Raw genomic sequence first — 23,529 nt, 5'->3', positions numbered from 1 at the left:
GTGTCAGTGGCACTGTATTGTCCTCAAAGCGGGCAAAAAAGTTATTTAGTCTGCCTGGGAGCAAGACATCCTGGTCCGTGACTGGGCTGGGTTTCTTCCTGTAGTCCGTGATTGACTGTAGACCCTGCCACATGCCTCTTGTGTCTGAGCCGTTGAATTGAGATTCTACTTTGTCTCTGTACTGGCGCTTAGCTTGTTTGATAGCCTTGCGGAGGGAATAGCTGCACTGTTTGTATTCGGTCATGTTACCAGACACCTTGCCCTGATTAAAAGCAGTGGTTCGCGCTTTCAGTTTCACACGAATGCTGCCATCAATCCACGGTTTCTGGTTAGGGAATGTTTTAATCGTTGCTATGGGAACGACATCTTCAACGCACGTTCTAATGAACTCGCACACCGAATCAGCGTATTCGTCAATGTTGTTATCTGACGTAATACGAAACATCTCCCAGTCCACGTGATGGAAGCAGTCTTGGAGTGTGGAGTCAGCTTGGTCGGACCAGCGTTGGACAGACCTCAGCGTGGGAGCCTCTTGTTTTAGTTTCTGTCTGTAGGCAGGGATCAACAAAATGGAGTCGTGGTCAGCTTTTCCGAAAGGGGGGCGGGGCAGGGCCTTATATGCGTCGCGGAAGTTAGAGTAACAATGGTCCAAGGTCTTTCCTCCCCTGGTTGCGCAATCGATATGCTGATAAAATTTGGGGAGTCTTGTTTTCAGATTAGCCTTGTTAAAATCCCCAGCTACAATGAATGCAGCCTCCGGATAAATTGTTTCCAGTTTGCAGAGAGTTAAATAAAGTTCGTTCAGAGCCATCGATGTGTCTGCTTGGGGGGGGATATATACGGCTGTGATTATAATCGAAGAGAATTCTCTTGGTAGATAATGCGGTCTACATTTGATTGTGAGGAATTCTAAATCAGGTGAACAGAAGGATTTGAGTTCCTGTATGTTTCTTTCATCGCACCATGTCACGTTAGTCATAAGGCATACGCCCCCGCCCCTCTTTTTACCAGAAAGATGTTTTTTCCTGTCTGCGCGATGCGTGGAGAAACCTGTTGGCTGCACCGCTTCGGATAGCGTCTCTCCAGTAAGCCACGTTTCCGTGAAGCAAAGAACGTTACAGTCTCTGATGTCCCTCTGGAATGCTACCCTTGCTCGGATTTCATCAACCTTGTTGTCAAGAGACTGGACATTGGCAAGAAGAATGCTAGGGAGTGGTGCGCGCTGTGCCCGTCTCCGGAGTCTGACCAGAAGACCGCCTCGTTTCCCTCTCTTTCGGAGTCGTTTTTTTGGGTCGCTGCATAGGATCCACTCCGTTGTCCTGTTTGTAAGGCAGAACACAGGATCCGCGTCGCGAAAAACATATTCTTGGTCGTACTGATGGTGAGTTGATGCTGATCTTATATTCAGTAGTTCTTCTCGACTGTATGTAATGAAACCTAAGATGACCTGGGGTACTAATGTAAGAAATAACACGTAAAAAAACAAAAAACTGCATAGTTTCCTAGGAACGCGAAGCGAGGCGGCCATCTCTGTCGGCGCCGGAAGTAACATGTCCTGTAGACTACAGTCAGAGATGACTGCACCCTAACCCACTAATATAGAACATGTCCTGTAGACTACAGTCAGAGATGACTGCACCCTAACCCACTAATATAGAACAGGTCCTATAGACTACAGTCAGAGATGACTGTACCCTAACCCACTAATATAGAACATGTCCTATAGACTACAGTCAGAGATGACTGTACCCTAACCCACTAATATAGAACATGTCCTGTAGACTACAGTCAGGGATGACTGTACCCTAACCCACTAATATAGAACATGTCCTGTAGACTACAGTCAGGGATGACTGTACCCTAACCCACTAATATAGAACATGTCCTGTAGACTACAGTCAGAGATGACTGTACCCTAACCCACTAATATAGAACAGGTCCTATAGACTACAGTCAGAGATGACTGTACCCTAACCCACTAATATAGAACAGGTCCTATAGACTACAGTCAGAGATGACTGTACCCTAACCCACTAATATAGAACAGGTCCTATAGACTACAGTCAGAGATGACTGTACCCTAACCCACTAATATAGAACAGGTCCTATAGACTACAGTCAGAGATAACTGCACCCTAACCCACTAATATAGAACATGTCCTGTAGACTACAGTCAGAGATGACTGTACCCTAACCCACTAATATAGAACATGTCCTGTAGACTACAGTCAGGGATGACTGTACCCTAACCCACTAATATAGAACATGTCCTGTAGACTACAGTCAGAGATGACTGTACCCTAACCCACTAATATAGAACATGTCCTGTAGACTACAGTCAGAGATGACTGTACCCTAACCCACTAATATAGAACATGTCCTGTAGACTACAGTCAGGGATGACTGTACCCTAACCCACTAATATAGAACATGTCCTGTAGACTACAGTCAGAGATGACTGTACCCTAACCCACTAATATAGAACATGTCCTGTAGACTACAGTCAGAGATGACTGTACCCTAACCCACTAATATAGAACAGGTCCTATAGACTACAGTCAGAGATGACTGTACCCTAACCCACTAATATAGAACAGGTCCTATAGACTACAGTCAGAGATGACTGTACCCTAACCCACTAATATAGAACAGGTCCTATAGACTACAGTCAGAGATGACTGTACCCTAACCCACTAATATAGAACATGTCCTGTAGACTACAGTCAGAGATGACTGTACCCTAACCCACTAATATAGAACAGGTCCTATAGACTACAGTCAGAGATGACTGTACCCTAACCCACTAATATAGAACAGGTCCTATAGACTACAGTCAGGGATGACTGTACCCTAACCCACTAATATACAACAGGTCCTATAGACTACAGTCAGAGATGACTGTACCCTAACCCACTAATATAGAACATGTCCTGTAGACTACAGTCAGGGATGACTGTACCCTAACCCACTAATATACAACAGGTCCTATAGACTACAGTCAGGGATGACTGTACCCTAACCCACTAATATACAACAGGTCCTATAGACTACAGTCAGAGATGGGCGAATGATTCTTTGACAGGAGGTGCAGCATTTTGTTTTGCCTGATTTAGATATGTTTATGCTTGTAATTTCTGAAATGTTGATAGGCTATTTGTTTGTCAACTTGCCTATAGTTAGATAGATGCAGCTTCTCTTCTGCCATCATATGTTGCCCTAGAAGACTAGGGTGGGTAATTATAAACTGGTTGGTTCGAACCCTGAATGCTGATTGGCTGACAGCCGTGGTATATCAGTCCGTATACCACGGGCATGTCAAAACATGTATTTTTACTGCTCTAATTCCGTTGGTAACCAGTTTATAATCGCAATAAGGCACCTTGGGGGTTTGTGATATATGGCCAATATACCACGGTGTATCCTGGCACTTCGCGTTGCTATGTGCCTAAGAACAGCCCTTAGCCATGGTATATTGGCCATATACCGCAGCCCCTCGGGCCGTATTGCTTAAATAAACCCTGGCTCAACAGAATAATGTAATAGATAGAATGGAATGCTTCAATCTACTTGACATGGGTATATTGGCCATATACCGCTGCCCCTCGGGCCGTATTGCTTAAATAAACCCTGGCTCAACAGAATAATGTAATAGATAGAATGGAATGCTTCAATCTACTTGACATGGGTATATTGGCCATATACCGTTGCCCCTCGGGCCGTATTGCTTAAATAAACCATGGCTCAACAGAATAATGTAATAGATAGAATGGAATGCTTCAATCTACTTGCGTTGGGTAAAGTTTTCTCTGTCATCTCAGTTTCTTTTGTAACTCCAAGATATTTAGGGACCAGGGAGAAAATGCAATAACAAAAAAAAAATAAATCAACATCAATTTGACCAGTCATAAGGAAATAGAAAGCTGTGATAACAACCCAACATGTTGCTGATGAGATTTCAGTTTGGCTTGAATGCATATTTCATGTGGTTGAAGAACTAGCAGCTTTTATGATGCTGATAAAGATAGTATCTTTACAGATGGTCCCTAACTACACATTGACATTCTCTTAAGATGCTGAAAGAAATAGATCATATTTCACCACTCCTGTTCCCCAGTCAAATAGTTAATTCAGAAGCAGTTCATATTAAGGCAAGGTGAGAGGTTATAGGCTTACAGTCAGTGTCCAGATTTCCGTTTCAATTGAACCCTTCTGAACAGTAGGCTACAGTTCCTTTGACTTGCCCTAGCCCTGTTTGAAATCCCCACCTTGCTACTGTTGAATTGAAGTAGCTACTGTTGAATTGAAATAGCTACTGTTGAATTGAAATAGCTACTGTTGAATTTAAATAGCTACTAATGAATTTAAATAACTACTGTTGAATTTAAATAACTACTGTTGAATTTAAATTGCTACTGTTGAATTTAAATAGCTCCTCACAATCATCACACATAACGTAGCTCTCCACTGCTATCATCCTCTCCACTGTTCTGACTCTCCACTGTTCTGACTCTCCACTGTTCTGACTCTCCACTGTTCTGACTCTCCACTGTTCTGGCTCTCCACTGTTCTGACGCTCCATTGTTCTGACTCTCCACTGTTCTGGCTCTCCACTGTTCTGGCTCTCCACTGTTCTAGCTCTCCACTGCTATCATCCTCTCCACTGTTTTGGCTCTCCACTGTTCTGACTCTCCACTGTTCTGGCTCTCCACTGCTATCATCCTCTCCACTGTTCTGACTCTCCACTGTTCTGGCTCTCCACTGTTCTGGCTCTCCACTGTTCTGGCTCTCCACTGCTATCATCCTCTCCACTGTTCTGGCTCTCCACTGTTCTGGCTCTCCACTGTTCTGACTCTCCACTGTTCTGGCTCTCCACTGCTATCATCCTCTCCACTGTTCTGGCTCTCCACTGTTCTGACTCTCCACTGCTATCATCCTCTCCACTGTTCTGGCTCTCCACTGCTATCATCCTCTCCACTGTTCTGACTCTCCACTGTTCTGACTCTCCACTGTTCTGGCTCTCCACTGTTATCATCCTCTCCACTGTTCTGGCTCTCCACTGTTCTGACTCTCCACTGTTCTGGCTCTCCACTGCTATCATCCTCTCCACTGTTCTGGTTCTCCACTGCTATCATCCTCTCCACTGTTTTGGCTCTCCACTGTTCTGACCCTCCACTGCTATCATCCTCTCCACTGTTCTGGCTCTCCACTGCTATCATCCTCTCCACTGTTCTGACTCTCCACTGTTCTGGCTCTCCACTGTTCTGACTCTCCATTGTTCTGGCTCTCCACTGCTATCATCCTCTCCACTGTTCTGGCTCTCCACTGCTATCATCCTCTCCACTGTTCCGGCTCTCCACTGTTCTGACCCTCCACTGCTATCATCCTCTCCACTGTTCTGGCTCTCCACTGCTATCATCCTCTCCACTGTTCTGACTCTCCACTGTTCTGGCTCTCCACTGTTCTGACTCTCCACTGTTCTGACTCTCCACTGTTCTGTCTCTCCACTGCTATCATCCTCTCCACTGTTCTGGCTTTCCACTGCTATCATCCTCTCCACTGTTCTGGCTCTCCACTGTTCTGACTCTCCACTGCTATCATCCTCTCCACTGTTCTGACTCTCCACTGCTATCATCCTCTCCACTGCTATCATCCTCTCCACTGTTCTGGCTCTCCACTGCTATCATCCTCTCCACTGTTCTGGCTCTCCACTGCTATCATCCTCTCCACTGTTCTGGCTCTCCACTGCTATCATCCTCTCCACTGTTCTGGCTCTCCACTGCTATCATCCTCTCCACTGTTCTGGCTCTCCACTGCTATCATCCTCTCCACTGTTCTGGCTCTCCACTGCTATCATCCTCTCCACTGTTCTGGCTCTCCACTGCTATCAGCCTCTCCACTGTTCTGGCTCTCCACTGTTCTGACTCTCCACTGTTCTGGCTCTCCCTTCTATATATATATATTTTTTTATCTTATTGACTTAAACTCCATCATTGTCTTTTTTTTTTTGTCTCTGTGGATTGAAGTTAAGTTAACTTTATCTGCTCGATTCCAAAAGCATTCGGTGATTGAAATGCAGGCTATTTTGGCGTACAGCATACAGTTCGGCACTAAGTCTTAGGCTTTAGGCACCAATGCCAGATAGCCTGAAATAAAAACCTCAATGTAGCCTATAGATTTAAATTGCACGAGAATTAAAAATTTCTAGATGTTTTTGCAGGTATTGTTTTCACTTTGTTCGACCTGCCACCTGCCCTTCATCCGTACAATATTTCAGAACCTTCAACCTACCCGTTATGAGTTAACCGGGGCATCACTAACACACATAAATGCAAATCATGCACACACACATCTACAAACGTACGCACACACACACACGGCCGACAAGCCGTCCTCCCCTCCCCAGCCTCATAGTCTCTTGGCTGGCCCTGTCCACACTCTGTTGATCGGAAGTCAATCAATCAATCAAATGTATTTATAAAGCCCTTCTTACATCAGCTGATGTCACATAGTGCTGTACAGAAAACCAGCCTAAAACCCCAAACAGCAAGCAATGCAGGTGGAGAAGCACGTGTAAGGAAACTAAATGTGAGGAAACTAAATGTGAGGAAACTAACACTAGAGACAGGTATAAATGTAAGGAAACTAACAATAGAGACAGGTATAAATGTAAGGAAACTAACACTAAAGTTATAAATGTAAGGAAACTAACACTAAAGTTATAAAAGTAAGGGAACTAACACCAGAGAGACAGTTATAAATGTAAGGAAACTAACACTAAAGTTATAAAAGTAAGGGAACTAACACTAAAGTTATAAAAGTAAGGGAACTAACACTAGAGAGACAGTTATAAATGTAAGGAAACTAACACTAGAGAGACAGTTATAAATGTAAGGAAACTAACACTAAAGTTATAAAAGTAAGGGAACTAACACTAGAGAGACAGTTATAAATGTGAGGAAACTAACTCTAGAGAGACAGTTATAAATGCGATGCAGGTGTTGAAGCAGGTGTGAAACAACACATTAGATCCCACAGCATGGTGGCTGGGGCTGACTGGAGTGATACTGGGTTGTTGTACTGGTACTGTGGATAAACTGGACAGACAGTTCCTACTGCATAGTAGTATTGGACTGTAGTTGGTGCTGCGTGGATTATATCAGTTGGTGCTGCGTGGATTATATCAATTGGTGCTGCGTGGATTATATCAGTTGGTGCTGCGTGGATTATCTCAGTTGGTGCTGCGTGGATTATATCAGTTGGTGCTGCGTGGATTATATCAATTGGTGCTGCGTGGATTATATCAGTTGGTGCTGCGTGGAGTATATCAATTGGTGCTGCGTGGATTATATCAGTTGGTGCTGCGTGGATTATATCAGTTGGTGCTGCGTGGATTATATAAATTGGTGCTGCGTGGATTATCTCAGTTGGTGCTGCGTGGATTATATCAGTTGGTGCTGCATGGATTATATCAGTTGATGCTGCGTGGATTATATCAGTTGGTGCTGCGTGGATTATATCAGTTGGTGCTGCGTGGATTATATCAGTTGGTGCTGCGTGGATTATATCAGTTGGTGCTGCGTGGATTATATCAATTGGTGCTGCGTGGATTATATCAATTGGTGCTGCGTGGATTATCTCAGTTGGTGCTGCGTGGATTATATCAGTTGGTGCTGCGTGGATTATCTCAGTTGGTGCTGCGTGGATTATATCAGTTGGTGCTGCGTGGATTATATCAGTTGGTGCTGCGTGGATTATATCAGTTGGTGCTGCGTGGATTATATCAGTTGGTGCTGCGTGGATTATCTCAGTTGGTGCTGCGTGGATTATATCAGTTGGTGCTGCGTGGATTATATCAATTGGTGCTGCGTGGATTATATCAATTGGTGCTGCGTGGATTATCTCAGTTGGTGCTGCGTGGATTATATCAGTTGGTGCTGCGTGGATTATCTCAGTTGGTGCTGCGTGGATTATATCAGTTGGTGCTGCGTGGATTATATCAGTTGGTGCTGCGTGGATTATATCAGTTGGTGCTGCGTGGATTATATCAGTTGGTGCTGCGTGGATTATATCAGTTGGTGCTGCGTGGATTATATCAGTTGGTGCTGTGTGGATTATATCAGTTGGTGCTGCGTGGATTATCACAGTTGGTGCTGCGTGGATTATATCAGTTGGTGCTGCGTGGATTATATCAGTTGGTGCTGCGTTGATTATATCAGTTGGTGCTGCGTGGATTATCTCAGTTGGTGCTGTGTGGATTATATCAGTTGGTGCTGCGTGGATTATATCAGTTGGTGCTGCGTGGATTATATCAGTTGGTGCTGCGTGGATTATCTCAGTTGGTGCTACATACTTTTATACAGGGATTAGGTATAGTACTATGTTTTTGGCTTGGGCTGGGTTGTCGTTTGATACTGGTAGTTTTGTATTCTGTCCTATCTGTGCCATAACTGTCAGACTAGACATTACAAATCTCAATGATAGACACGCCAAAACAATGACTTTGGTGTCAGAAGTGGGTGACACATTGGTGTCAGAAGTGGGATAAGCTGTATTTCAATAGTGGTAGTGTTTCTATAGTATCTGATTCTTCATCCATACGTCACAGTTAGTAATAGATATCTCACTGACTGACTGGCCACACCAATACAATGACCAGCTATAGTGTCCTTAATCTTCTCACCACTCCTATCTAGCCATCTATCCTGGGTCAGAGCGAGGCAGTGGGAGAATTATGTCTTCATTTTTCAGAAATCAAAGGCTGAGAGTTTAATTATTCATTGCATCTAAATAGGTCACTGCCTCTTATTATGAGTGGCAAGCAGAGGAAGTGGTACACAGAGAAGGAAAGAGAGAGAGAGAGATAGAGAGGTGGGTAGAGAGAGAGGCAGAGATATATGGAGAGAGAGGGGGATAGAAAGAGAGAGAGAGATAGAGAGGTGGGTAGAGAGAGAGGCAGAGCTATATGGAGAGAGAGAGGGATAGAAAGAGAGAGGGGGTAGAGAGAGAGGCAGAGAGACAGAGAGAAAGAGAGAGAGAGAGAGAGAGAGAGAGAGAGAGAGAGAGAGGGTTAGGGTTGTCTTTCATACCATGTCATGTGTCTTCTCAGTCATGTTGACACTGGTCCACTACCATTGCTTTAATGTATTGTTGTTCTCATTAATATTGTTGTTGTAGTTGCTGTTAATGGTAATCCCATGTCCACTACTACTATTATTATTGCTGTTGGTCCCACCATTTATTTATATATAAATATATATATATTTTAAAATATATAAAATCTATATATTTTACATATTTTTCGATATGTATACTTTGACAATGTAACTAATAATGAACTTGCCATGTCAATAAAGTCAATTGAATTGAATTGAGAGAGGGGAGAGAGAGAGAGGGGGAGAGGGGGGAGACAGAGAGAGAGAGAGGAGAGAGCGGTTAGAGAGAGAGGGGGGAGAGAGAGATGGTGTAGAGTGAGCGAGAGAGAGAGAGTGGGGCAGAGGGGGTAGATGGAGAGAGAGAGGGGGGAGAGGGGGAGATAGAGAGAGAGGGAGACGGGGTAGAGAGATAACGAGGTAGAGAGAGGGAGAGAGAGAGGGAGAGATGGGGTAGAGAGAGAGAGGGGGGTAGAGAGAGAGGGGTAGAGAGAGAGGGAAAGGGGTAGAGAGAGAGGGGGTAGAGAGAGAGAGGTAGAGAGAGAGGGAGAGGGGTAGAGAGAGAGGGGGTAGAGAGAGAGGGGTAGATAGAGAGGGATAGGGATAGAGAGAGAGGGGTAGAGAGAGAGGGGGTAGAGAGAGATGGGTAGAGAGAGAGGGAGAGGGGGAGAGGAGGTATAGAGAGGGAGAGAGAGAGGGGAGATGGGGTAGAGAGAGAGAGAGAGAGGGGGTAGAGAGTGAGGGGGTAGAGAGAGAGGGGTAGAGAGAGAGGGAGAGGGGTAGAGAGAGAGGGATAGAGAGAGAGGGATAGAGAGAGAGGGGTAGAGAGAGAGGGGGTAGAGAGAGAGAGGGGTATAGAGAGAGAGGGGGTAGAGAGAGAGGGGGAGAGGGAGAGGGAGAGGGGGAGAGGAAGAGGGGTAGAGAGAGAGGGGTAGAGAGAGAGGGGTTAGAGAGAGAGGGCTTAGAGAGAGAGGGTGAGGGATAGAGAGGGAGGGGTAGAGAGAGAGAGAGGGGGTAGAGAGAGAGGGCTTAGAGCGAGAGCGTTATCTCAACAGAAGGGTTAACACAACAGAAGGGTTATCACAACAGAAGGGATATCACAACAGAAGGGTTAACACAACAGAAGGGTTATCACAACAGAAGGGTTATCACAACAGAAGGGTTAACACAACAGAAGGGTTATCACAACAGAAGGGTTATCACAACAGAAGGTTTATCACAACAGAAGGGTTATCACAACAGAAGGGTTATCACAACAGAAGGGTTATCACAACAGAAGGGTTAACACAACAGAAGGGTTATCACAACAGAAGGGTTAACACAACAGAAGGGTTATCACAACAGAAGGGTTATCACAACAGAAGGGTTATCACAACAGAAGGGTTATCACAACAGAAGGTTTATCACAACAGAAGGGTTATCACAACAGAAGGGTTATCACAACAGAAGGGTTATCACAACAGAAGGGTTAACACAACAGAAGGGTTATCATAACAGAAGGGTTAACACAACAGAAGGGTCCATGAGTTGCTGCATGGGGCTTCATCCATGTAAGCTGAACAGAGAATCTACCCAGTTAGCTAACCATTTTTGGTCCCCTGAAATGTTCTTTGAAATCTCCATTTATAATTGTATTTAATATTAAACCTAACATTATGTTCTCAAGTAACATTTGACACACCAGAATATAAATTGTTGATATAAATAGAATGCATTGCAGGAACAAGAATATAATCTTTGAGGAACAGTTGTCTCCTCAACGTGTGTGAGAGCGTCCCTGCCGTTTGACAGGCCACAGCCATTCCTACCATTCTGGCACTCTGTGTTAGTGCGGTGTGTGTTCTGAATCTCCAGTATCTGCTGTTAGCAATTTATCTTATTCTTCAATAACACAAACTCCAAAGCAAATCAGGGGTAGGAAAATAGGTTTATTCAGAGAGGACACGTCATACAGGGAGGTAGATGGTCATTCTCACCTGTCCTCAGTGATGCTCTTTCCTGTGGTTCTCTCTCAGTGGTTCTCTCTCAGTGATTCTCTCAGTGATTCTCTCTCAGTGATTCTCTCTCAGTGATTCTCTCTCAGTGATTCTCTCAGTGATTCTCTCAGTGATTCTCTCTCAGTGGTTCTCTCCAGTGATTCTCTCTCAGTGATTCTCTCAGTGATTCTCTCTCAGTGATTCTCTCCAGTGATTCTCTCTGAGTGATTCTCTCAGTGATTCTCTCCAGTGGTTCTCTCTCAGTGATTCTCTCCAGTGATTCTCTCTCCGTGATTCGCTCAGTGATTCTCTCCAGTGATTCTCTCTCAGTGATTCTCTCTCAGTGATTCTCTCTCAGTGATTCTCTCCAGTGATTCTCTCTCAGTGATCCTCTCCAGTGATTCTCTCTCAGTGATTCTCTCCAGTGATTCTCTCCAGTGATTCTCTCCAGTGATTCTCTCTCAGTGATTTTCTCTCAGTGATTCTCTCTCAGTGATTCTCTCCAGTGATTCTCTCTCAGTGATTCTCTCTCAGTGATTCTCTCTCAGTGATTCTCTCCAGTGATTCTCTCTCAGTGATTCTCTCCAGTGATTCTCTCCAGTGAATCTCTCTCAGTGATTCTCTCTCCAGAACAAAGGAACAGCATGTAGTTTTATAACCCAGCCCTAGCCTATGGTTGACCAATTTCGAATTCCTTGCAATAAAACTAGCCAATGGTCACATAACTAGTATCCTATTTCTGAAGACATATTCCTCCCATGTCTCTGAACCATGGATCAATAATTCCCTATTACAGAAAAAACACTATTTCCATTGATCGTTATTACTCTATTGACTTATCGTCCTTTTGACCTCTCGTCCTCTGTCTCTGCGTTGTGTGTTTATCTTCGACATATTGCAGATGGCTACACCACTGATGACATTGAGTTCTACTGGCGAGGGGGAGATGGAGCTGTGTCTGGGGTGGAGAGAATAGAGCTGCCTCAGTTCTCCATCGTGGACTACAAACTGGTCTCCAAGAATGTGGTCTTCTCTACAGGTACACAGTGGTGGACATTTTGATACCTATGTAGCGTATGTGGGAACTCTTTAAAGACTGTTGGAAAAGCATTCCTCATGATTGCTGGTTGAGAGAATGCCAAGAGTGTGATAAGCTGTCAAAAGGCAAAGGGTGGCTACTTTGAAGAATCTAAAATCTAAAATATATTTTGATTTGGTTACACCATTTTGGTTACTACATGATTCCATATGTGTTATTTCATAGTTTTGATGTATTCACTATTATTCTATAATGTAGAAAATAGTACAAATAAAGGAAAACCCTGGAATGAGTAGGTACTGTATATCTATGGCTATAGAGTAGCTTTTCAGGGGGTGATCCACAGATATTGCGTATATTACCCTTCTCTGCTTTTTCAGTTCTGATCCCTCCACTTCAGGTCATTATTTGTAAAAGACAATGTATTCTTAATGGTTTACCTGGTTTAATAAAGCAAAATAAAATAAATACAGTTCTGTCTGTTTTCCTCCATGCAGGTTCCTATCCACGTCTGTCTCTGAGCTTCAAGCTGAAGAGGAACATCGGCTACTTTATCCTCCAGACCTACATGCCTTCTATCCTGATCACCATCCTGTCTTGGGTCTCCTTCTGGATCAACTATGATGCCTCCGCTGCCAGAGTGGCCCTGGGTAAGACTGCCCATCGAATTCCATCAATAAAGTTATCAAGATTTCATCAGTCAATCAACCAATCAATCCGTAAATCAAATTAAACTTATACATTATATAACGATGTTTACAAACGTTGTTGTCACAGTGTTATAACATGCGTTGTTGTCATAGTGTTAGAACATACGTTGTTGTCATAGTGTTATAACATACGTTGTCATAGTGTTAGAACATGCGTTGTTGTCATAGTGTTATAACATGCGTTGTTGTCATAGTGTTATAACATACGTTGTTGTCATAGTGTTATAACATACGTTGTTGTCATAGTGTTAGAACATGTGTTGTTGTCATAGTGTTAGAACATGCGTTGTTGTCATAGTGTTATAACATGCGTTGTTGTCATAGTGTTATAACATGCGTTGTTGTCATAGTGTTATAACATACGTTGTTGTCATAGTGTTAGAACATGCGTTGTTGTCATAGTGTTATAACATGCGTTGTTGTCATAGTGTTAGAACATGCGTTGTTGTCATAGTGTTATAACATGCGTTGTTGTCATAGTGTTAGAACATGTGTTGTTGTCATAGTGTTAGAACATGCGTTGTTGTCATAGTGTTAGAACATGCGTTGTTGTCATAGTGTTATAACATGCGTTGTTGTCATAGTGTTTGAACATGCGTTGTTGTCATAGTGTTTGAACATGCGTTGTTGTCATAGTGTTATAACATGCGTTGTTGTCATAGTGTTAGAACATGTGTTGTTGTCATAGTGTTAGAACATGCGTTGTTGTCATAGTGTTAGAACATGCGTTGTTGTCATAGTGTTATAACATGCGTTGTTGTCATAGTGTTATAACATACGTTGTTGTCATAGTGTTATAACATGCGTTGTTGTCATAGTGTTAGAACATGCGTTGTTATCATAGTGTTATAACATGCGTTGTTGTCATAGTGTTTGAACATGCGTTGTTATCATAGTGTTATAACATGCGTTGTTGTCATAGTGTTTGAACATACGTTGTTGTCATAGTGTTATAACATGCGTTGTTATCATAGTGTTAGAACATGCGTTGTTATCATAGTGTTATAACATGCGTTGTTGTCATAGTGTTATAACATGCGTTGTTGTCATAGTGTTATAACATGCGTTGTTGTCATAGTGTTATAACATGCGTTGTTGTCATAGTGTTTGAACATACGTTGTTGTTCATAGGTGACTTATGAAAGAATGAATAGAAGCATTCATATTCTGCCCTAAACCAGCTACGATTGCAGTTAGATAGATTCTTTGCACCTTGATCCTAATAACAAACAGTGAATGACTTGTGATACAGTAACCTAGATTATTGGCCGAAAATGATGTCATGTACTTGATGAGGATAAGGTTCTAATGAGCGCCTCAGTCCATTGACCTGTGTCTGTTATTGACCCTTTATTGTCCTAATGAGCGCCTCTAATAACACAGATGACTAACGAATCAAACAGTGGGTGTATTGGTCTAATAACACAGGTGACTAATGTATCAAACACAGTGGGTGTATTGGTCTAATAACACAGATGACTAACGAATCAAACAGTGGGTGTATTGGTCTAATAACACAGGTGACTAATGTATCAAACACAGTGGGTGTATTGGTCTAATAACACAGATGACTAACGAATCAAACAGTGGGTGTATTGGTCTAATAACACAGGTGACTAATGTATCAAACACAGTGGGTGTATTGGTCTAATAACACAGATGACTAACGAATCAAACAGTGGGTGTATTGGTCTAATAACACAGATGACTAGAGTATGAAACACAGTGGGTGTATTGGTCTAATAACACAGATGACTAACGAATCAAACAGTGGGTGTATTGGTCTAATAACACAGGTGACTAGAATATGAAACACAGTGGGTGTATTGGTCTAATAACACAGATGACTAGAATATGAAACACAGTGGGTGTATTGGTCTAATAACACAGATGACTAGAGTATGAAACACAGTGGGTGTATTGGTCTAATAACACAGATGACTAGAGTATGAAACACAGTGGGTGTATTGGTCTAATAACACAGATGACTAGAGTATGAAACACAGTGGGTGTATTGGTCTAATAACACAGATGACTAGAATATGAAACACAGTGGGTGTATTGTTCTAATAAACACAGGTGAATCGTGTCGTGACTAATACCAGGACTGCGTACCAAATTACACCCTATTCCCTATATGGTGCTTAACTTTTGACCAGAACCCCCATTGGGATCTGATTAGAAAAAGTAGTGCACTATGTGGGGAATAGAGTGTCTTTTGGGACACCTCCCAGATGGTTAAAGGGCCTAACACTGGGCTGCTTCTTATATCTACAGACACGGGGTCTGTAACTTCCTGAAACATGTGGTTGGTCCCCTGGAATTTGAACAGAAACCCAATGCTCAGATACACACGTGTGCACACATAGACGCACGCACGTAGGCATGCACGCAAACACACACACACACATATGAACACATACACACACACACATATGAACACATGCACACACACATATGAACTCATACACACACACACACATATGAACACATACACACACACATATGAACACATACACACACACATATGGGTTCATTAGGTCTGTAGAATGAGGATCTAAATGTCTATATGGGTTCATTAGGTCTGTAGAATGAGGATCTATATGTCTGTATGGGTTCATTAACTCTGTAGAATGAGGATATATATGTCCGTATGGGTTCATTAGGTCTATAAAGGTGCCAAACTACTGCTCTACTATGCGCTTGTTTACTACTCATGTCACAGTTGGCTAGTTCCCGACCCTGTACCAGGAGGACACAGGGTTATTCTGGTCCGTTATCACAAATATAATCAGATAGAAACTGTAGCTGATTTAGACTCCTTTGAACACCTGACACACACCTGAGACACACACACCTGACACACACCTGACAAACACCTGAGACACACCTGACACACACCTGACACACACCCGAGACACACCTGATTACACACCTGACACACACCTGAGACACACCTGACACACACCTGAGACAAACCTGAGACACACACCTGAGACACACCTGACACACACCTGAGACCCACCTGACACACACCTGACACACACCTGAGACACACCTGAGACACACCTGAGATACACCTGAGACACAACTGAAACACCTGAGACACACCTGACACACACCTGAGACATACCTGAGACACACCTGACACACATCTGAGACATACCTGAGACACACCTGACACACACCTGAGACACACCTGACACACACCTGAGACATACCTGAGACATACCTGACACACATCTGAGACACATCTGAGACACCTGAGACACACCTGACACACACCTGAGTCACACCTGAGACACACCTGAGACACCTGACACACACCCGACACACACCTGAGACACACCTGACACACACCTGAGACACACCTGACACACACCTGAGACACACCTGAGACACACCTGAGACACACCTGACACACACCCGACACACCTGACACACACCTGAGACACACCTGAGACACCTGAGACACACCTGACACACACCCGACACACCTGACACACACCTGAAACACACCTGAAACACACCTGACATAATAATTGATCCATTATTTTGGTGATTGCAGTGATTGTAAAGGTAAAATGTGATCTCCAGGTATCACCACGGTGTTGACCATGACCACCATCAACACCCATCTGAGAGAGACGCTCCCTAAGATCCCCTACGTCAAGGCCATAGACATGTACCTGATGGGCTGCTTCGTGTTCGTCTTCCTGGCCCTGCTGGAGTACGCCTTCGTCAACTACATCTTCTTCGGACGGGGGCCCCAGAGGCAGAAGAGGGCCGCCGAGAAACTAGCCGTCGTCAACAACGAGAAACTCCGACCCGACCCCAATAAGGTAGGTGTCTCCGGATAGGAAGGGAGTAGGGACAGATTGTTCTAGAGAGGTTGTGTTGATGGTGTAATGTGGTGTCGGATGCAGTTGGAGAACACAGGCTATTCTTTCTCTCAAGGTCTATGTGATGCTTCTGTGATCAACTGTTGACTTGATGTCCTTTACTAGGGCTCAACTACACCTCCCTGTCCCATTGGTGTAGCCATGTGTATCTATCAACCACAGTTCAATGAAAATACATCTTTAATAGTTAGACCAGGATCTGACAACATCTGACAGCAAGCTGCGATTTCTCCATGGTAACAGTGCTGATTTTGTATGCTTGCAGTGGATGGTGGGAAATGTAGTTCAGAGAGATGATGCTCTGTATGCCAGAATGAAACAGAGGGAAATTGACGCGTATGACACGATGTGGGATCCCATCTTTGTGGACGATGCCGCATTAGGACTAGGCGAGCAAAGAAATAAGGTACTGGAAGGTTTTGAAAGTCAAAACTTTAACAAATGTCATCAATCTGAATCAACTCCCCCGATCAGAGGAAAATGCTGTAGTATTTTTGTGCATTTCTTTTAATTTGATTCTATAGATTTTTAAAGGCAACTTTAATCATCACTTCCCACCATTGTGTTTTTTTCCCTTCTCTTGATTTGCTCTTCATGCATTTTCCTGACAAACACGTCAACGTCATTGTTAAGTAAATTACAGCGTTTGGGACGCAACCTACATCTCAGTCAAAATATTATACACCTTAAATTGATGGGACACCTAAAAAATGAAGGGACAGGAAATGCCGGTTGTAATTGCAAGCTACTCCAAAGTTAATATTGGTGTCTCAGAAAAATGGTCAATTGACAACACTCCCAAATAACAAGTGAAGCAATTGAAAGGAAATGAGATGATTAGTGACATATTATCGCTCAGCCTAACAGAGAAGAAAAAGAGAGACGTTTATTTCTCATTCTGAGTTTTGTCCAACTGAGTGGCCTTGAAACAGAGTACAAACAACAGATATCATTGAGAATTAGTTTTTTCAACTAATAAGTTTGAAAATCTTTTTTTAGTTAGGAGATGTTTTGTTTGCTTCAGAAGTCAGGCTATGGATGAAGAAACTTCTGATCCGATCCACTTCCTCAGTGTTCACAACGTCTCTCCTAACCTAAACCTACCTTTGACCCCTGAAATATCAACCTTAACCTCTCCTTCATCTTTGCAATATTTCCTTATTACTATTTCTCTCAACCTTTTATCCTCTCACATTTCTTCCTTTTGTTTACGTTGTTTGTTTACTTGGTTTGTCTTGTTCTGACTAGACAGAATGTTAACCACATGCTGGCTGAAATTCTGACATGACAATGAAGATGATTTCTCCATGAGAAACTGTTGATTTGTATTTATATACATACATACAGTACCAGTCAAAAGTTTGGACACACCTACTCATTCAAGAGTTTTTCTTTATTTTTTACTATTTTCTACATTGTAGAATAATAATGAAGACATCAAAACAATGAAATAACACATGGAATCATGTAGTAACCAACAATTCTTCAAAGTAGCCAACCCTTTGCCTTGATGACAGCTTTGCACAGCTTTGACATTCTCTCAACCAGCTTCACCTGGAACGCTTTTCCAACCATCTTGAAGGAGTTCCCACATATGCTGAGCACTTGTTGGCTGCTTTTCCTTCAGTCTGCGGTCCAACTCATCACAAACCATCTCAATTGCGTTGAGGTTAGGTGATTGTGGAGGACAGGTCATCTGATGCAGCACTCCATCACTCTTCTTCTTGGTCAAATAGCCCTTACACAGCATGGAGGTGTGTTTTGTCATTGTCCTGTTGAAAAAGAAATTGTAGTCCCCCTAAGTGCAAACCAGATGCGATGGTGTATTCCTGCAGAATGCTGTGGTAGCCATGCTGGTAAGGTGTGTCTTAAATTCTACCTAAATCACAGACAGTGTCACCAGCAAAGCACCCCGACACCATCACACCGCCTCCTCCATGCTTCACGGTGAGAATCACACATGCGGAGATCATCCGTTCACCTACTCTGCATCTCAATAAGACACGGCGGTTGAAACCAAAAATCTCAAATTTGGACTCATCAGACCAAAGGACAGATTCCCAGGTTGAGATGTGTCGGTTACTTGAACTCTGTGAAGCATTTATTTGGGCTGAAATTTCTGAGGCTGGTAACTAATGAACTTATCCTCTGCAGCAGAGGTAACTCTTCCTTTCCTGTGGTGGTCCTCATGAGAGACAGTTTCATAGCGCTTGAAGGTTTTTGTGACTGCACTTGAAGAAACTTTTTTGGATTGACTGACCATCTTAAAGTAATGATGGACTATCATTTCTCTTTGCTTATTTGAGCTGTTGTTGCCATAATGTGGACTTGGTATTTTTTCCAAATAGGGCCATCTTCTGTATACCATCCCTACCTTGTCACAACAAAACAGATTGGCTGAAACGCATTAAGAAGGAAAGATATTCCCCAAATTAACTTTTAACAAGGCACGCCTGTTAATTTAAATGCATTCCAGGTGACTACCTCATGAAGCTGGTTGAGAGAATGCAAAGAGTATGCAAAGCTGTCATCAAGGCAAAGGGTGGCTAGTTTGAAGAATCTCAAATATAAAATGTATTTTGATTTGTTTAACACTTTTTTGGTTACTACTTGATTCCATATGTGTTATTTCATAGTTTTATTATTCTACAATGTAGAGAATCGTAAAAATAAAGAAAAACTCTTGAATGAGTAGGTGTGTCCAAACTTTTGACGGGTACTGTGTGTATATATATAGTCATTACACATAAGTATATGAAGATACAATATATATATATTGTATCTTCATATACTTATGTGTAATGACTAGCTATTGATTTATATAAATATAATCTATAATTAAATATGACATTTTATGGTAAATACACTATGCTCTTGCTACTGTAAATCAAATGTGGCCCATTAGTACAACCACAGAACAATACTGTACGTGATGAACCCCTCAATTAATAACTAAGGGAAAAACACATTCTTATTAAAACACACACACATACTGCCTTTTAATTAACCATAAAAATAGACCTTTTAAGTATTTTAAGTGAACATAGATTATTTAAGAATAAGATGACCTATGAACCATGCCTCATTTTATCTTTTCGTAAATATAGACATCTTTTAAATATTTTAAGTAAGGATAGATTATGATGACGTATACGTGACGAATGAACCTTGCCTACATTCACCTCCTCTCACGGCCCCTCCTCTTCCTCCCCCGTCCTCCTATCATAGATGACCACCTCCCTGACTGATGACAACATCCTGTTTGGTTCCCTGGAGATGAAGAACGAGATGGGGGGTGTTCCTCCTGAGCTGTCCAGGTCCCTGGGCCCTGGGGGTCTGGGTGACCCGCGCAACACCATGCTGGCCTACGACAGCTCCACGCTGCAGTACCGCAGGGCCGCCATGGCCCGACAGAACTACGGGGGCGGACCTCACAGCGCCCTGGAGCGCCACGCCACCCAGAAGAAGTCCCGCCTACGGAGACGGGCCTCGCAGCTCAAGGTCAACATCCCTGACCTGGCTGATGTGAACTCTATCGACAAGTGGTCCAGGATGATCTTCCCTACCGTGTTCTCCTTCTTTAACGTGATCTACTGGCTCTACTACGCTCACTAAGGAGAGATGGATGGAGGGATATCATTGATGAGAGAGAGAGAGAGAGAGAGAGAGAGCGAGAGAGAGAGAGAGAGAGAGAGAGAGAGAGAGAAAGAGAGACAGAGACAGAGAGACAGAGACAGAGAGACAGAGAGACAGAGAGAGAGAGAGGGGGAGAGAGAGAGAGAGAGCGCACCTATTATTTTGCTGATTCATTTTCAAAGAAATGTGAGAAAAATTGTTTTGGAAGGAAGGAGCTCTACACCCGAACACTTCTTCTACAGCATCTATCTGCCGTGACACTCTTCTGATCTGGGAATACCCTCCAATGACTGACTGACAAGTCAACAGAGGAGAGGAGAGATTTTAAAAAGACAAGACAGACATACATGGTGCCTAATCCTGAAGAAATGTCAATATATCACTCTAATATTTGTCATTTGTAGCTTAACTCTCTGTGGATCAAATATTTATGCTTGTGTTTGCATATACTTTAAGGATTTGTTTAGTTTTAGTCTATGTATTTTGTTCATAGCCGAGCTATCCGCATCCAGGAAACCTTTTCTCCCGAGGGTTTCTAAAGGGGTTCATCCTTGATTAAACTATTTTCCTGTAGTTATTCTAATACAAAAACATTCTTTAAAAAGCATGCTTCTATTTCATTTCTGCTGCGTCTCCATCCTAATCGATGGGGCACAAAGCATTTGAGTTTTTAACTAGTTGAGCTTTTTTCTTCTGTGTAGCAAAGAGTGTCTGCAGAACTCTTTTCACCCCCATACTGTAGCTTAGGCTGAGCTTTTGGGGTTCAATTGGGGACCAACAACAATGGGCTACTGTAAGTGATAGTACCGCAGATGGTCAACAGGGGGCACTCTTCTCTATGGACATTCCAATGGGTCTTCAGTGTTGCCGTTTCTGTCCTGCCAATTTGTGGGTTCGTGACCTTTAACCTAGAGATCACGACCCATCATCCATTCTGGCCATTGAAGTTCCCATGAAGGTTTCATGTGTAAAAGGTATGGTACGACCATGGATCTTGAAGCTCTGACCTGCCAAGTGTTTTTGACCTGACTTTGTTGTACTGACAGAATCTAGTAGTCCATCACATCAAACTGCCCTGGTTTAAAAGAGAGAGACAGTACTGTGTAACCCTTGCCTCTGCATTGCCAATGTGGGCGGCATTAAGGGGTGAGAATGGCTTTATTTATTTATTACCCAGGGGGGTGCTTATTTACATTGCTGATGGACGTCAAGAGAGCTAAGCCCATCTTTCATTGCAATGAAAGTTCCTGCATAAATCTAGTAATCCACAATCATATCAATAGAGTTTATTGGTTCTAGAACTTTGACACGTTCCATTGTGATTAGGTTTTATGTTTTGGTGAATTGTAGATATAAGGTTTTAAAAATCATGTTGTAAAGGACATGGTCCATTTTTATAAACTAAATATTCATGAAAAGCCAGATGTATAAATATTATGAATGAATTATATATTTAAATGGGTCTGTTGTTGTTTTTTTGCAGTCTAACTAACAGGTGAAATGTACCGTGGCCAGATTATAAAAAGAAAAAATCTTAAATTCGTTGAAGGAAATAATATACATATAATTTTTCCTGACACTGTACTTTGTTCTTGGAGTTTTTTCTTTGTTTATATTTCTTATTTTTTTCCCCATTTCTTTCTACTTTTAAAAGCAGCTACTTGGCAGCGAGGAAACTGAAGCTCTACCACTACCACCTATCAGACTCTAATAAAACATCTGTCTTTTTATGCATGGCTCAAAACCATTTGTTTCTCTCCAGAAATGACTGTGACAGGACCCGAGATGAATCAACCACGTTGCCATGACGTATCATCATCATATTTTCTACAAAGTTCCTGTAAATTCCAATTGTAATATTTCATAATAATGACTAATGTAAATAACTTGTGTATTGATTGTCAGCCATTATGAAGATGTACCTAAATTCAATTAAAACTCAATTCAGCCTATATATTAGTTCATTTACCGAATGCATGACAAGACTGTATGTATATAGAGGCTTTGGGAGGGAACAGGCAAATGAGGGCTGCAGATGTAATCCCCTCTCTCTCTCTCTCTCTCTCTGCTTTCTCTCTCTCTCTCTCTCTCTCTCTCTCTCCCTATGTCTCTCTCTCTCTCTCTCTCTCTTATCTCTCTCTCTCTCTCTCTCTCTCTCTCTCTCTCTCTCTCTCTCTATAATGGGTTCAGAATACAGCAGTGCATCCATCCAGTCAGGTAGTAGTGGGGTTGTTATGGTGTGGGTGTAACAGTACAAATTTAGACCGTCCCCTCGCCCATACCCGGGCGCGAACCAGGGACCTTCTGCACACATCAACAGTCACCCTCGAAGCATCGTTACCCATCGCTCCACAAAAGCCGCGGCCCTTGCAGAGCAAGGGGAACTACTACTTCAAGGTCTCAGAGCAAGTGACGTCACTGATTGAAACGCTATTTAGCGCCCACGCTAACTAAGCTAGCCGTTTCACATCCGTTACACTCACCCCCCTTTTGACCTTCCTCCTTTTTCCGCAGCAACCAGTAATCCGGGTCAACAGCATCAATGTAACAGTACAAATTTAGACCGTCCCCTCGCCCATACCCAGGCGCGAACTAGGGACCTTCTGCACACATCAACAGTCACCCTCGAAGCATCGTTACCCATCGCTCCACAAAAGCCGCGGCCCTTGCAGAGCAAGGGGAACTACTACTTCAAGGTCTCAGAGCAAGTGACGTCACTGATTGAAACGCTATTTAGCGCCCACGCTAACTAAGCTAGCCGTTTCACATCCGTTACATGGGGCTGGGTCATAACTCAGTGTGGAGCCTCATCCAGCTTTCCAGCCAGTCAACCATCCCCAGCCATCCTGCTACGGGGGACATTAAGAGCAGAGAGCCATCCAGACATTCGCTGGACTCACTGTTGCCCATTGTCCTTGGGTGCCCAACGGGCCTGACAGACAGACGGGCAGACAGGCAACCCTCCTTCCCCGTCCCAACCTCACTCACAACAAGCCAAGAGTAGAGAATAGAGAGATCCCTCTGACTCAACCGCACCCTCTCACACACTCACTGCATTCTTCCACACCCACCACCACTCGAACTGGATCCATCCATTCCCTCTCCTCCCTACTTCTG

General features: G+C 43.1%; 1 protein-coding gene across 2 annotated transcripts in view; it reads left to right on the top strand.

Annotated features, from left to right (window-relative positions):
* Positions 1-22,364, top strand: part of LOC110504363 (gamma-aminobutyric acid receptor subunit beta-2) — a 90,447-nt gene extending 68,083 nt beyond the window's left edge. The window contains exons 6-10 of one of the 2 annotated variants that reach the window (XM_036969731.2): positions 12,027-12,164; positions 12,662-12,814; positions 16,472-16,716; positions 17,042-17,182; positions 20,005-22,364. In XM_036969731.2, the coding sequence (XP_036825626.1) occupies positions 12,027-12,164; positions 12,662-12,814; positions 16,472-16,716; positions 17,042-17,182; positions 20,005-20,391 (1,064 nt within the window). In that variant the 3' untranslated portion in view covers positions 20,392-22,364. The remainder of the gene's footprint in view (positions 1-12,026; positions 12,165-12,661; positions 12,815-16,471; positions 16,717-17,041; positions 17,183-20,004) is intronic. The other variant, XM_036969732.2, reaches the window with a different exon arrangement.
* The last annotated feature ends 1,165 nt before the right edge of the window (positions 22,365-23,529 follow it).

This window comes from Oncorhynchus mykiss, chromosome 25, assembly GCF_057628025.1.
Source record: "Oncorhynchus mykiss isolate SJ-2025 chromosome 25, ASM5762802v1, whole genome shotgun sequence".
Classification (NCBI taxonomy): domain Eukaryota; kingdom Metazoa; phylum Chordata; class Actinopteri; order Salmoniformes; family Salmonidae; genus Oncorhynchus; species Oncorhynchus mykiss.
Note: the sequence above shows the minus strand (reverse complement) of the source record. Positions and strands in the feature narration are given on the sequence as shown.